The following is a 16,895-nucleotide window of genomic DNA, read 5'->3' on the forward strand; positions in this document are numbered from 1 at the left end:
TAGTTTGCTGAGATTGATACAATAGTTTCTGGGCCATCTTCCTCTTGTCTTTGCAAAGGCCATTCTCGCTGGAACTGTTGTCTTTTTCCATGGCTTGTATAGAAATGTTTTCAGAAACCTTCTAAAACCTGTTTTTCATTTCTAATTTGTGAGCTAGTTTATATTTTTAGTATTTAGAGTTTATTGACTTGGTTTTACAGTCTTCAGGTTAATTTTATTTTGTAGTAGTTCATCCTTCTACCAGTAGTTTACAAATGCACTATTATATGGATGCCACACATTAATAGCATTCCTTCGCAAAATGCATCAATTTGTCAGATAAAGGAAGAAATTAGCTACACTTTCTTCATGTTAAAAGTCACACCCTATCTAATTTAGAGGCATCTTTGACTAGAAGTTGCAAGCCTTAGGATACTGATTTGAATTATGCATGACTGTCTGGTTTGCAGTTCCATTAGCCTGCTGTTTGGATAATGTAAACATGCTCTGAATTTTAAGTATACTATATGAGTGGCAGGTTAAAAATAGAGCTAATAAGAGTACATATTTGGAAGATGTGAATCTCAGAACAGAAGGCTGATCACTCCCAGCAACTTGAATTAGGATGGAAACACATGACCTGCAGCATGGTGATGCTAACAGCAAGGGTGATGACCATCTGTGGCCTTTTGCCATGTGGTAAGTTAACATAATCACTACTGGAAATACACTGATGTTAATGCTGCCAGAGGTATGTAAAGCTAAACTTATCACATAGTTTGAGACCACAGGTAGTTGTGATTCTGGGCCTGAGAACAGGAAGTGAAAGTGAGGGAACACCACTTACTACCTACAGCTTTTAAATGGACAATCTCCCGACATTTAATCAGTTGACTACAGCCCCTCCTGGACAATTATATTTGTAAATAATGTAGTCAAAAGGCCAAGGGGATTCAATAATTGATCTGTTGCTGATGAATAGCCATTATAGTGAGGATAGACTTACTACCCAAGGCCTCAGATGGAGAGAATGTGTATCCATGTACATAGGTGGGGAGGGTGATTTATTTGCTGAAATTTATCACAAATACTTTATAGTGCAACCATAGCCATATCTATTGAAGTCTTGTTAAGAGTTAGTGTTGCAACCATACATGGCAATTCTATAAATACTCACCTGGGATTAAGCCAATTGGACTTGCTACTCAGGTAGTGGGTGGGATGCGGGTGGTGCTGTGGGTTAAACCACAGAGCCTAGGGCTTCCTGATCAGAAGGTCGGTGGTTCAAATCCTTGCAACGGGGTGAGCTTCTGTTGCTCGGTCCCTGCTCCTGCCAACCTAGCAGTTCGAAAGCACGCCAAAGTGCAAGTAGATAAATAGGTATCGCTCCAGCGAGAAGGTAAACAGCATTTCCGTGCACTGCTCTGGTTCGCCAGAAAGTGGCTTAGCCATGCTGGCCACATGACCCAGAAGCTGTACGCCGGCTCCCTCGGCCCATAAGGCGAGATGAGCACCACAACCCCAAAGTCGTCTGCAACTGGACCTAACAGTCAGGGGTCCCTTTCCCTTTACTCAGGTGCTAAGGACATGCCTACAAATTTATTTTGATTAGCAGGCCACACTTCAAATGTGAATTTATAAATTTTTTTGGTAGTCTATAATTTTTTATAGTACTGCTTTTTTATGAGCTGGATTAATATAAACTAAGAGCTTTCACTGAAGTATAATTTGCCATACTTTTGCCTCGAACCTGGCTTTGGTTATCTGATGTCTGAATTTACCCAAGTTAGCATGATGACAGGAGAAAAGAAAGGCTGACAACAAAAAACATCACTGTGTCATTAGTTACAACTGTGCAACCTACTGTATTTTTCGCTCCATTGGACACAGTTTTCCCCCTCCAATAATTGAGGGGAAATGTGTGTGCGTCCTATGGAGCGAATGCCGGCTTGTGCCATAGCAGCGCGCAACACCTCTGGCAGGGAGAGGCTGCACGGGGCTATGGCTTCTTTAGCTCCACGCAGCCTCTCCCGGCAGGGAGAGATTGCACGGGGCTAAAGAGGAAGCCAAAGCAGCCAGCAGGATCCATCCCGCTGGCTGCCTTGGCTTGTGCTATAGCCGCGCGCAACCCCTCCGGCAGGGAGAGGCTGTGAGATTTTGACCAGCTTCGGCCCATCTGAAGCTGATACAGGCTCATCTTATCTTGAACCCAAGCAGAGTAGTCCACACAGCAGAAGGATAAGCAGTATGTGCCACATTCTTAACTTTATTTCCACTCTATGCTGAGAGAATACAAACATGCATCTTGCCTCTGTGAGAGCAGAGAAGCAACTCCTCTCGGAAACAAAGAATACCGAGAGAACAGTGAAAAACAGGAAACCAGTGTACGTCACATCCAGTCTCCCATTCCCGTGGGAATCCCACAGTAACTCTGACTGTGGAATGCAAAACAATGTCTTGTGACTGCAGTTGATGCTCACTGAGGGAAATAGAAACCAACAGAGGCTGCACGGGGCTATGACTTCTTTAGCTCCACGCAGCCTCTCCCGGCAGGGAGAGATTGTGCGGGGCTAAAGAGGAAGCCAAAACAGCCAGCGCGATCCATCCCGCTGGCTGCCTTGGCTTGTACTATAGCCGCGTGCAACCCCTCCGGCAGGGAGAGGTTGTGCGCAGCCTGTACACTGCCTTTGGGGCTGGGGGGGGGACGATTTTTTTTATTTATTTCCCCGTCTAAAAACTAGGTGCGCCCTATGGTCCGGTGCGCCCTATGGTGCGAAAAATACGTTATTTCTCAGACTTCTTGGTTTGTATAATAGCAAACTCAGGTGTCAGTGCAAACAGGAAAAAATCTGAAACGGAGACACTGAGGCAGAAGCAGGGAATCCCAAAGTTTGCAAAAATACAAAAAATACCTAAGGAGATGCCCCCTGTTTAAATACTGAAGACTGAGCTGAGGGTCAGTTGTTAAAGGAAAGTGAAAGACTTGGGAGGAAAGAAGAATGGATTGCTTTTCTTGGGCTCCTTGCAGCTAATAAAATCCTGGCAAAAGTGTGGCAATATATTATTACTACAAGGTGCCACTTGTTGCATCTAATAGCAAACCCAGGTTGTTGAGTGATGCCAACAGGATTGGAGCCCAAATGGCCGCTGAGAAATGAGAGGGCTGTATTGGAGTGCTTGAGTGAACCACAATGCAGTGAGGACTGAGCATGCTTAGTGACTTCCAGGAGCACAGAACGTTGAGTGTCAGCTGGAAAGAAAAACAGAAAATGGGGGTGGGATGAATTGTACTGCCTAGGCAGCTTACAGTTTATAAAACCCTGTCCATCTGATTAACTATGAACAGGAGCACTTCTGTTAAGGGATGAAGAGGACACGCTGCAACATTTTGTTGCATGTCTCACTTGTTACACCAGATGATATTTATGGCGGGTTTTTTGCCTCAAGTGTGTTGAATTGAGACCCAGAATCACAATTATCTGTGTATCAACCTGTGCCCTTGTATTATGTCCAGTTATGCTGATTTTGCTGATGTATGTAGTTGGTTTCAGGGTTGACTAGCAATTTTTTATAAGAGGATATGACTTCTATAAAGAGTGTCAGGAGCTGGAGTCAGGCGTAGGTCAGCAATAAAATAATAAGAGCACCCAATGTCAGTGAAGTTAACTTTTTATTCAAGAAAAGAAAACAGCTCAGTCATAGTGGTCACAGCAACCCTTGCCCCAATGAAGCAGTTGTGAGGACTGAAGGTCTCTGCCTTTCCACTGCTCTCTAAAGCTTCTTTCCCAGTTCCTTCCCCAGCAGCCTAAGGCTCCATCATCTTGTTTCTCATTTCTGTGTCCTCTTCATTTCTTTGTTCTGGGAAAGGGGAGAGGAGGGGGAGCTGGTCACAGCAGGAGGGGGGAACTCCCTGGGTTCTTCAGCAGCCTGCCTTGTCTCCTGGGCCCCCTCTAGGGTTGTGCAAAAAATCACCACACCCTTGAAATATTGAAATATTGTGATAAGTGTTTCAACAAGGCAGGTGGACACTTAACAGCTTCCTGGGAGTAGCTCAGGTGAACTGATACTTTAGTTACTCTGCAGATAATTTGCAGGCCCGGTGTTGCCAGCTTTGTATGTTCTCTCCCTCCTAACTGATAAGAAATTAAGATAGTGTTGGTGCTGACCTTTAAAGCCCTAAACGGCCTCGGTCCTGTATACTGGAAGGAGCGTTTCCACCCCCATCATCCAGCCTGGACACTGAGGTCCAGCGCCAAGGGCCTTCTGGTGGTTAACCCCTCATTGCGAGAAGTGAGGTTACAGGGAACCAGGCAGAGGGCCTTCTTGGTAGTGGCGCCTGTCCTGTGGAATGCCCTCCCAGCAGATGTCAAGGAAATAAACAACTATTTTACTTTTAAAAGACAACTGAAGGCGGTCCTGTTTAGGGAAGTTTTTAATGTCTGATGCTGTATTGTTTTTAATATTCGGTTGGAGGCCGCCCAGAGTGGCTGGGGAGGCCCGGCCAGATGGGTGGGGTATTATTACTATTACTATTATTTTATTTTGAGATAAACTCTCACACAAATCAGCAAACTCTTTCAGCTTCACCAGTATCTTTCCATTTAGAGCTCAGCTAATTATGCTGAGCCTGCTAACAATCCAGAAAGAGCCCCCCCCCCCATGACTGGACAAGAAAGAATGTAAACAAAGAACTGGAAAACACTTATTTCTTTTTTCTTTTTTAGAAAAAAGAGGGGGAAGAGTTTTTATTTTTATTTTCTGATGGTGTTTATGCTGTCCCCCCCCCTAAATAGTTTCCTTCCATATCAAAAGGGAAGGTTTTATTTATTTATTTAAATGAGTCTATCTTTTTGCTTGCTTGCCCTCCCTCCCTCCCTCCCTCTGATAAAAAGGGAGAGATTGGTGGGATGAGGCCTTTGGGGGGGGTGTTCTGGGGGGACATGGAGGGGAGAAGATTTAGCTGGCTGCCTTGTGCTGAAATGGGAGGTTGGGTGTTTTGCAGTAAGCAGTGCAAGCAAATGCATTTCTACTCACAAGCAACCCCTCCTGAATTCAAGGAGGCTTACTCCCAGGAAAGTAGAAGTAAGTTAAGTTGAACTCAGTGGGGCTTATGCATGCATAGAATCCGCTTAGACCTCTGAGTGGGGAAGCAGATGCAACCTGACTAGTAAATCACTTAAACAACTCTTAAATTAGTTGAAAATATATGAAATATATTATATGGGAGTTCATTTAATATTTTTATTAAGTCTACTAGTTTACAGTTTAAGACCCTCCACCGCCACAGGGAGCCTCATCAAGGCCCTCAGTTGCTGTGGGGAAGCGCGGCACACCCTCTGCCACTGTGGGGAGGTACGGCGAGACCCTCTGCTGCCAAGAGGGGGTGCTTCAAGGTCCTCTGCTGCTGCGGGGGGGGTATGGCGGGACCCTTTGCCACCGGGGGGAGGCCTGGCAAGGCTCTCCGCTGCCATAGATATATATTGTGATATATCAAGATATAATGATATTCAGCTGGTGATATATTGTGATGTTGAAAATCAGATATTGCCCAACCCTACCCCCCTCTGCTCCTGCCTCTGAGTCTGCACTGTTCTCTGCCACAGTCTCTTCCTGCTCACTAAATCCTGTTACCTCTTCAGCTTCCAGCACCACCTCCTCTCATTCGGCTCCCTCTTCTCCCTCTGACCACTCATTGTTGCCCCACCACCAATCCCCAGGCTCTAAGATTGTCCAGGAACCTCGAATATGCTCCCTTGAGTTAAAAAAAGGCAGGATATAGTTATAAATATAAGAAAAGAGTCCCTAAATTTGGTCCACTGAATAATTTTCAAAATGTCTCACAATGCCACATGAGCTCAGGGCCAAAGCTGAATGTCAGCTGTTCTTTGCTTGAGAACTTAAGTGTTATTTCTGAAACTCTCATATCATCGCTAGTCATTGCAGCAACGTTAGAAACTGAAACCCTAACCTTTTTTTGGACACTTTTTTCTTTTTCTTGGAATGCAGTCAGCTGGGTTAAATAACTCCTTCCCCTCCCGAAAATTAATCTACAAATTCATTTCATTTAGAACTCAAGTGTATACAGTATTGTGCAGCTTGTTTCTAAGGGTGGGGGTGGGAACCTCAAGGAACAGTACCAAGAGATTAGAAATTCATCCTATATAGATGGCTCAGATTCCTACTGTGTCAGTTTTCTGGTGTTTGATAAGACACACAAAGCAGTTGCAAGAGAAAGCATGTCGTTGGTATCCATGGCAACGCCAAAGATACTTTGGAACTCTGGGGGATAGACTGTGCCACAGTAATGGGTCGCATTATGAGGGCAAAATGCATAAAAGGCTCAGACATATGCTTGTAATTAATTGCCATAAATAGCTTAAAACAAAACGTAATGGTTTGTTTTGCTGGTAGAAATCACTAACCTTTGAGATTTTAAAGATATGTTTGAACTGATTTTTTTAAATAAAAAAACCTTGTTGTCCTAAAAAAGTGCATGGTACCTTGAATACTAATATATTTGTGAAATCATGTGCCAGCCATGAGAGAGTACATGCTGATAAAAGCTTCTATAAATCTCATATGTCCAAAGGTTTTAGATGGTGCATTTCAGTTTTAATTCCCCAGTCCATCATGCAATTTCTTACGATGACTTTGGACTGTAAAGCATTGCCCATATGGTGCATTGTGTAAGGAATTACTCAAAGGTATGTTTAATATATGCCTTTCTTTCCAAGGGAATGATGCAACAGACATTGTTGAAAATTGGTACTTCAGGTTAGACTAGAAATCCTTTTTTTTTTTAAGGACATGTCTTGAATTTATTTATAGGAACAGCAATTGCAGTGTAATATTTGTCCAGGGTGCAGGGAGATTCAACAAGCAACATTTTTAGATAGGAAAAACAGAATAATTATTTAGAGAAAATGTTTTAATTTGAAGGGGGGGGGAGGCTAAACTTTTAGCAAAATAATCCTGTTTGCAAGGAACCCATCTTTGTGTATTACAATGCAATTCACCACATTATTTCTTCTTGGTTGCTATAGAAACTAATTCTGGTGCAGATGTGATCGCCTATCAAAATTCTAACATTACCCTATGTTACAATACACATTTCTTACTTCAAAGTAAATTGCAATATGGAGTCTGGTTAAACCATGTACTTCATCATTCAAGAATTGTTGAATGGCCAAAATGATAATGCAATTATGTTTCTGAAAACTGTCCCTGCCTACTTTTTTTTTTTGCAACTTTGTACAAGAAAACAAGAGTGCTTACTTATGGTTGTTTTTAACTGAAATTCAGGCAGCTCGGGGAAGCACATGATATTTTGCGAGCCCAATCTTTGTTTCATTTCATGGTCATACATTGTTCAGCCACAATTGTTTCTAATAGGAGTTAATTTGAAAGTATTTGATTATGCTGCGACTTCTATTCTGGTTTATAATTCTATAAACAAACCAGTCTTCTATGATAACAGTTTAAAACAGCTGCTTTGGTGAAGTGGGACAAGTACCATAACAGTGGTATACATGCTATGAAAACTTGAGCATTATATACTGTGAGCATTATATTCAAACCATTTTCTTTTAGAATCTTAGAGCTGGAGAGTTGGAAGATACACCAAAGGTCATCTAGTCCAACCCCCTGCATTGCAGAAATCACTGCTTTTAAGGTAGGGTGCAGTCAGCAGTCCCTACCGATGTCCTTTGATAAACATTTTAAGATAAGTGGATTTTGCATAGAGCCATGAAATAATTTCATTCCTGTTATTGAAACCTTAATAAAAATAATTCCAGGCAAGGGAACTTTATAGCAGGGTTAGCTGTTGAATTCATGGAAGTCTAATGAGATTTGCAAAAAGTTATTTACCTTCTGATGCAACCTATCTTATGATGATAGGAAGGAGAAGGAAGGGAAGCATGGGCAAATAGGAAAATAATACAGTGGTGCCTCGCAAGACGAAAAGAATCCGTTCTGTGATTCTCTTCGTCTAGCGGTTTTTTCGTCTTGCGAAGCAAGCCCATTGACGGATTAGTGGATTAGCGCTATTAGCAGCTTTTAGCGGCTTTTAGCGGCTTATCTGCTGATCGGATCAGCTGATAAGCAGCTTAGCAGCTTAGAAAAAGGGGGGGAGGAAAGGAAAAAAACCCCGCAGGAACTTGCAAGACATTGTCGTCTTGCAAATCAAGCCCATAGGAAATTCGTTTTGCGAGCACCTCCAAAACGGAAAACTCTTTCGTCTAGTGAGTTTTCCGTCTTGCGAGGCATTTGTCTTGCGGGGCACCACTGTATGCGATTATTTCAATTGCATGTGCTTAAGGCCTAACTGCATATTACATTTACAATGTTACTAGCCATCACATTATGAGTTTTTTGGTTTTTTAAAAAAGGTTAATGCCCCCCCCCCCGTTTTATATTTACAGATCATATTTTCATCCTTATACAATAATTTGCATAGAGTTCCCCACCTGGGTTTCCGTGGCAGTTCAGATGCATCTTATTTAGCTACATATCCATTAATTTATCCATCCTATTTTTACCCCCTTCCATATCATTGTTGTTATCAACTGTTGATCATAACATTCCAAGTGGGTAGGGAAGGTTTAAAACCTTCCCTCGCCAGCTGTGATCTTGGTAAAGAAAAATCCCCTCCCAAGCACAGTGATTCACAATAGGGAAAAACTCCCACTGGTACCTAGCCAATTCATGCTTAATTCATGCAAAATCCATATTACTAATGTTTCAATTGGATGGGAGAGAGAGATGAAAAACGAAACTAAATGATAATTCTTTTCTGGTGCAGGTGCAGCATCTGTTCACGGAGCAGTCCCCACAGGGCTCAGTCAAGCTCCATTTCTCCTCCTCTAGGCAGTGCATGGGAATATTATGGGGCCTTTCCTCCCTTATCCCCATCCAGTCTTCCCTTGTGTAAGTTTTTTCGTCTATGAGACATGTGCAGGTTGCATACAGCCATGATAAAACACTGGATGGAGATATGGGACACATGCATAGCTCTTTGTTCCCCGTAATCTTATGGTGGGCATACGTGGGAGGCTGGGTGTGAAATAAAACAGTTTTGCTGAGATGAAATGGCTCAGAGACTAGATCAGGGGTTAGCAAACTTTTTCAGCAGGGGGCCAGTCCACTGTCCCTCAAACCTTGTGGGGGACTGGAATATTTTTTTATTTGGGGGGGGGATGAATGAATTCCTATGCCCCACAAATAACCCAGGACACATTCTACTCATGTAAAAACACGCTGATTCCTGGACCATCCCTGGGCCGGATTCAGAAGGCTATTGGGCTGTATCCGGCCCCCAGGCCTTAGTTTGCCTACCCATGGACTAGATGCTACATTTCTTGTTTTTAACTGTAAGCTGCCTTGAGTCCCGTCAGGAAAAAAGGTGGGGAATAAATAAATATATTATAATAAGAAGATGTTAGCTGTATATCTTTGTACTTAAGTACCTTGTTTTCCATCTTGGAGACCAGGGTTCAAATCCCTGTTCAGCCATGAGGCTGTGTAACTTTGGGCTGGTTATTGACCATCGGCTCACCTCTCGCACAGGGTTGTTGTGAAGAAATAGCATACGCTTCAACATTTCTCCGATGAAAATAGGGACACCCCATTCCATAATGATAATTTTACTATTTATACATCACACATCTTACTCTGTTGCCCTAGCCACTCTGGGCAGCTTCCAACATATATCAAAACATTTTTTTTAAAAAAAATCCCAGAACAGGATTGCCTTCGGACAGCTCGGGGGGGGGGTGTGTCAGATAATTCCATACCTGCCAACATTTCTCCAATGAAAATAGAAACCAGGACGGCTTCTCTAAATCAGGGACGCCCTGGAAAATAGGGAAACTTGGAGGGTCTGATACAACTCTCAGATCACTAGCTGAGAGAATGCTTTTCACAGCTTCTATAATGCTACTTACTATTTTAAGAATGCTTTTACTACCACTATTACTACTATTATTGACATCTTTTACAGCTTAGTCTACTTCAGGAGGAAGAGTGGGATATGAGTTAACTGAATGAATGAATGAATGAATGAATGATGGGAGCGGGAGAGCTTTGTATGTCACTTTGAGCTCCTTGCAGGAAATATCAGATATAAACGTAACAAATAAATAAAGTGTAGCTTGGTAGAAGGGGTTTAGCCATTTGTCCTCCACTATGCCCCCACTCGTAGAAAAGCAAATGACACTCCTCCACCCCTCTGCTGTGCAAATCGTAAATCTGAATCGGGACCAAAGTGAAGGAGTTAAGTGCAAATCTCCCTATTTATATGTTTTAAAATCCTACACTTAAAAGCACCAATACATAGGTGTTGCAATATATACATCCCCTAATATCTTTTTTTCTGATTTGCTATTAAATAATTTCCACACCTTCAAAACAGTGCCCAGTTAATACATGGTTTTAAAGGATTGGCTGTTCAATTTTTTCCCTATTCTACCGTGCTGGCATCAAGGGCTAGAATTATTATTTTCTTACTTGCTTTTTATTGACTAAGCCGTCCCAACATGCAACGATTTTTTCCGCGTGGAAGAAATCAAAGTGGTCTTTGTTTGTATCCCTGTAAGAAAACACTGGAATGTTTTAATCGCGTGTTTTTTTTCCAGATAAGTCATTTAGCTTCTGAATGGATCTTCAATAAACCATTTTCAGTTTTGGAATTATCATACAAACATTTTGCAGCTGTAGCTGTCAGATTTGTTAGTAATTAGCTACTTATCTGCTACCTTCAAATGGGTTGTTTAACAAGCTGTATAAAACAGTAATTTCAAATTAGGTATCTAAAATGTTACATTTTATGCCCATGAAAATGTTGAGTGTGTAAACTAATAACTGTAAATAGTAAATACATCAGCATTCTTTTGAAATATGCTTTTACAACTTCCATTGTGACACTATTGACTGTAAGGTGGTAAAACCAGCACTTGAGAGTAGATTGTTCAGTACTTGTGTCTCCCCGCAGTCAGATTGTCTTCTGATGATTAGCTTTCCATTAGGAAGGAACTCATTCTGGTTCTTGAATTGGCATAATAACCTTGTATGTTTTCCCATGTTGGTGATGAAGCAGTTTGGGTCGAGCAATTTGGGTCGAGCAATTCTGAGCTGAAGAGTCTTCCTGCAGGATCGGGAGAAGGTTAAATCTCTGCCCACATCTCCTTCATCCACAAGCAGTGAGGAACCTATGGCCTTCCAGTTGTTGTGGAATTCCCAACCCCCGTCAGCCCAAACCAGCATGGCCAAAGATCAGGATGATGGGAGTTGTAGTCCAGCAATGTCTGGAGGTCCACTGGTTCCCAAATCCAGGCTGCATTGGGTTAAAATAAATAGTGCTCAGCTTTAAGTTAGCTTCAGCGATATTTCAGTCTGAAATTTTGGGGCAGGGGACGGAGTGGCAGTCAAGGGAAAATGACGCCAAAGTCGCCCTACAGTTTACCCTTCTTCAACATCGCTTTTCTTATGGTGCTGACAATAGCACTCTTCCGGCAGCAGCCATTTCTTCACACATTGGATGATTCTGAGGTAGCTTTTCGGGGGTGACGGTGGTCAAGGGACGCCTTTTTGTTTTGACAGAAGCCTCTCACAGAATGATTAAATTGTGTTGTTCCAAGGAGCGATTCTGGGGAAATAAAATGGTAGTCACAGGGAAGAGAGCTGGCACTAGAAAGTTTCCCTTCTCCCCATTTCACTACTTCTCCAGCCTCCCCACATTTCTTAGAGAGAAAAGAATCATGGGATTGGTTGTAACATGTTGCTTGCTGTGGAATGACAGCAGAGAAAACAATGGAGGGGGGGAGATATTTGAGGGGAGCAGGCATGTTAAAGGAGGCTTTGGAAACATTGAATCTAGGCACTCCTGCGTCTCCAATGCTAGAACAGGGGGAACAGATACCCCAGGTGTGCTGCATGGAAGCAATGGCATGGATTTAATTTTTAAAGATGTAGCAGTGAACCAATGAAAAGGAGGAAGAACCCACATCACTGCTTTCTGCCGTACTGACACAAGCCCAATGGGGCTTTGGATTAGGCGGTTTGCTCGCCTTCGATTCTCCTTTCCTTTTGGATTGTTCTGCCCAGCAATCAGTTAAAGGGAAGAGGTTGTGTAGGTAGCAAACGAGAACTGGGTTGTCTGATTGATGCTTATTTCAGCTTTTGAGCAAGACAGCTGAGCTGTCTTCAAGTGAATGTAACTGCCACTCCCCGCTCCTTTTTTCTTCCCTCCTTGTTCATTCATTCTGTCAGACTGCTTTTTTCTTCTGCTCCTTTCTAGTACAGAGCTGATTACCGATCGAAAATCTTGTTATGACACATTTCTTTAATAGGTTCTTTAATAGGAGTTTCTCGCTTTTCAGTGGGATTCTGGGGGTGTTATTTTCTAAACTGAATTTTAGTTTATTTCATTAAGCACAAGAGAAACAAAACTTCCTCTCCACCCCACCCCACCCCAAGAGCTGTGCTATTTATTGCTTTTGGGCTCCAATGTCAGCATGGTTCACCAAAATATGGTGCCATTTGTGTGGTATGGTGACAAAGTATAGTAACTTAGTGGAGGCAGGGGCCAGCCAAAAGGACACAGTGCATGTATGTGCTAGCCAAATAGTCAATGGTGCCCAGCATGGGTGTGCGTTATGCTTGCATTCAGCATAACTCCCGGACCCAGCCAGTTCAGGGTTAGTGCTTGTTTTACTGCTCCCTGCTCTCATCAAAGCTGCCTGGTGCCATGACTGCAGTATTCATGCAGAGGTTGGGTGACTATCTGTCATGGATGCTTTAGCTGAGATTCCTGTATTGCAAGGGGTTGGACCAGATGACCTTTGGGATTTCTTCCAACTCTACAATTCTGTGATTTTATGGTCTGATGAAACCACCCCATGTTTTTCCTACACATCTAGCGGAGCAACCCACAAGTGCCTTCTCCTTTCCCCCATTTTGTCACCCAGCACTACAAGTACATAGCATGGTTAACAAATTTACTATTGTTGCCATTACTGACAACAATAATAATAATTTATAAAGCACCTGCAGCTTTTTAACTACTCTCAAAAGTTTTTTTTTAAAAAAAACAACAACCAGAGTTCCTGCATGCAAACGTATTGTCTAATCAATGTGATGCAAAAGGAAATAGGATTGGGGAGAAAAGAGGGAAACAAGCCAACTTGGGCCCCTAGTTTTTGGAGTTACTTAATTTTTCTTATGATGACCAGCTAGAATGGAGACAGTCCTAGGAGAGGAGAAGCCAAAGCAGGCTTCCTCAAACTCAGCCCTCCAGATATTTTTGGCCTACAACTCCCATGATTCCTAGCTAGCAGGACCAGTGGTCAGGGATGATGGGAATTGTAGTCTCAAAACATCTGGAGGGCTGAGTTTGAGAAAGCCTGCGCCAAAGAGTTCATTTCTCAGCTGAGCTGATGGGGTGAGCCTCTCCTTTCTCAACCTTAGTAGCACCAAAGGGTTTCATCTTAGCAGCACCAAAGGGTTTCACCAGTAGATGAAAACCCAAGGGAGAGGAGGATGTGAATGGCAACTGTGAATTTTCACTGCATTATAATGCGTTTGAATGCACGTTCCCTGAGTTCAGCTTGCTTTCAGAATTTAGGAATGTCCAAAGTAGCAATTTATTTGGAAATGAAATCAAAACGATTTGTCTTCCTCCCAAACAACCCAGTAATCTACTCGTAAGGTATATTTATTTTCTCTCTGCACAAGTTACCCTTCATGTTTAATATATGTTGTTTCCATTTTGGTAGGCAGGTGGTATAAGCCGTGATTCCTCTGTAGCAGGATGCTGAGACAACCCACTTCATTGTGAAATAACAATGTTTGCATACGCTCGTCTAATCTTTCTGTTTTAAAAGGGGGGGAAAGCGCCCCAGGTCTTCATTAAACATTTATTATTTATCTTCTATACTCTCTTTGCGTTGCAGGGTTATTTGGCGAGATGAACTTTTCCCAGCTCAAAAATATTAAAACATGAAAATTCCATTTGCGCTCATTGGAGTAGCATAGCAGAAACCTCTGTGGGTATTTAATCATTCAAAATAAAGGGTTTTATTTAATTTTTAAACATGTATTTCATTTTATGTTTTATTTAAATTGTTTTAACATTTGCCGAGAAGCCCCTGAAGTACTAAAACTTTTGAAACTTAGGTTAGCTTAAAAATAAACATGAGTAATCCTGCATGTGGAGGAATGACAGGAGAGAGGAAGGGGGAGAGAGAGATGCAAGTATGCTGCTGAGAAAGAAACCAGCCATGATGATTACAAAGCATTACTTGCAAAAATTATCAAGCTATACAAGGAAGCCGGAATTGGGTTGCTCATTGATAACAATAGGCCTTTTTTCTGATTATTATGAATATTTAAAGGAGCTCATGAGAAGCTCAAAGCTAATGTGCAAAATCAGATTTTGGTAGAGCAGTTCTCTGGCTAGGGATTTTGAACCTCAGAGATAAGGCAGCAGTTTCCAGATGTTAATGAGGCAGACAGTGTAGGCATGGTTTGGGGAAACCAAATATAGAACAAGAAGAGTTGAGATGATGAAGACCTGTGGGAAACTGCAAGGCACGCAATGCAAAAGAACTTTACTAGCAAATGCTGTATTTTTGTGAGTAAGTAACATGTAAGGCAAGGGACCAAACTTGCAATTGAAACGAAAAAGTTGAACATTTCAAAGGAGAGGGGAAAAAGAAGGAATAAGATGGAGCTTACATCTGAAACAGTAATGGTTGCAGTTAATATGGATTCAATTTGTTTCCTTCTACAGGAAATTTGCAACCCACTTAAATTGGTTAGTAGCATTAATCACTTCTCTGCTTCTTTCCTGACTCCAAAATGCACCTTTCTTTTCTTCATTATCTTATCCAGCTTTTAGAAGCAGCCCATATACTCATACACTTTACTTCATATAAATCCTTGTTAATGGAAAACACTAATTTGTTTCTGTTTTGTCTTATGGGGGGGGGGCAAACGCCGTGTGTTCATAGGTTTTACTTGACTATTTCTTCTGTATGTACTTTCCATCTGTCTTGAAATATATTAGGGCTGTCATTCTTCTTCATTTCTTAAAGTTATTTAATTAATTGTTTGAGGTTTCCAGTGCAATCTTATACATACCATAATCCCTGCTGACTTCAATGGGACTTACTACCAGGTAAGTGGGTATAAGATTGCAGCCTTCATTAAGTAATTAATCAATTTTATAGTTGCATATGAATAAGACACTTGTTTTTTGGGGGGTGGGGAGTGCCTCCTTGTTTTCAGACAAGGCATGTGCCACAGAACACACAATGTATTCCCTCCTGTGTCATAGAAAAAGAAGTTGGAATCTTCTTTTAAGAGGTGCCATATGTCCAGAAGAGTAGATTATGGCAAATTTTCTTTTAAAAAGCTCAACAACTTTGCCAACTGTTGTGTCTGGACTTTCACTTTTTAAAATATGGCAACCCGATTCTAATATGCTGTTGACCCTGTGCCTTTTTTATATGTGTTAATATTTAACACAATGTATTTCCCTATAAATTGGGGGCACCTTTTGATCAGTTAAAAAGCTTTTAAACTGATAACTGTTTAATCAGCTAAATGGCGCAGCCCCCTAATAATACTTAAATTATATTACAGTACTTGCAAAGTTAAAATAAAGTTCCATTTAAAAGAACTTGGCTATATGTTTTGGAAAACGTAGCCGCAATGTTTGGCACACTTGATTGTGTTTGCAGGATCTGGACTGGGACTCAATACAGAATCAGAACTGTAGGTGAGCTCTTAGACTCAGAACCAGGAGATGAACTCAGCTATAGCTGTCAAGCAAGCACATGCCTCATAGTGACAGACTCACGGTTATGATTCAAGTATCAAGCTAGGAAAGTTAGGCAAGAAAAGAAGCTGCAAGGATTGTCAGAATCTTATCAAGGACAGAAGATCACACCTAGGAAGTACTTTTTATGAGAAGGCACGGGTGGCAATTTGAGGTAGAATTCAACCCGGCGCTGCATTGTTGGATAGCAGATGAGGCAAAAACTGTGAGGATATTGAAGTTGGGTCGTATTGGAAGTTCAGGATAATCAGGGCAGGGCAAAAGCATATCTGGATCCATGGAGCAGGAGTGGTAAGGGAGCATACCTAGAGATGAGGGATGCAGTTCCTTCTTCATGCACCAAGCTCAGCACATAACTCTTTGGATCAGGGCCACCATGTTTGAATTCCTCGTAAAGCACCACCTTGCTAAACAAATGATGTTTTTCTCTTCCAGCCACATTTCTTACGGAATGAAAGCCTATGATAACTGTTATTTATTCCTAGCAAACTGCATTCAGAGAATGAGACAAACACCTCCTCTTGATGAATTGCAGCCCCCACCGTACCAAGATGATAGCGGCTCCCCGCATCTCTCATGCACGCCCTCCGAAGTTGGTGACAGCAAATGTGAATTCTCTCAGTGTAGCAACAGTCCGAGATGCTCATATAAATGCCCAAGTGAAGGGAGCACTGGGCATGAAATAGAAAGCTTCCATAACAAAGGATATGAAGAAGATGTACCCAGTGACAGCACTGCAGTCCTTAGCCCAGAGGTAAACACACGCTCTCCCAATTGTACCAAAATTATTCAGGATATAATGAAGCAGCATTGGTCCGGTACATTACAGATCAGTCGGGCCTTGAAAGATGGCTTTCCCCATTGAGCCATACATGCACCACCTGAGACACAGGCAGAGAACTCTTTAAGTTCCTCCAGGTGGCGCTGTGGGTTAAACCACAGAGCCTAGGACTTGCCGATCAGAAGGTCGGCGGTTCGAATTCCCGCGATGGGGTGAGCTCCCATTGCTTGGTCCCTGCTCCTGCCAACCTAGCAGTTCGAAAGCACGTCAAAGGTGCAAGTAGATAAATAGGTACCA

General features: G+C 42.1%; 1 protein-coding gene across 5 annotated transcripts in view; it reads left to right on the forward strand.

The window, feature by feature from the left end:
* Positions 1-16,895, forward strand: part of SYT14 (synaptotagmin 14) — a 74,586-nt gene that overhangs the window by 41,685 nt on the left and 16,006 nt on the right. For all 5 annotated transcript variants that reach the window (XM_082217536.1, XM_082217538.1, XM_082217535.1 and 2 more), the window contains one exon: positions 16,303-16,571. In XM_082217536.1, the coding sequence (XP_082073662.1) occupies positions 16,303-16,571 (269 nt within the window). The remainder of the gene's footprint in view (positions 1-16,302; positions 16,572-16,895) is intronic.

This window comes from Podarcis vaucheri, assembly GCF_965113315.1.
Source record: "Podarcis vaucheri genome assembly, chromosome: 3".
Classification (NCBI taxonomy): domain Eukaryota; kingdom Metazoa; phylum Chordata; class Lepidosauria; order Squamata; family Lacertidae; genus Podarcis; species Podarcis vaucheri.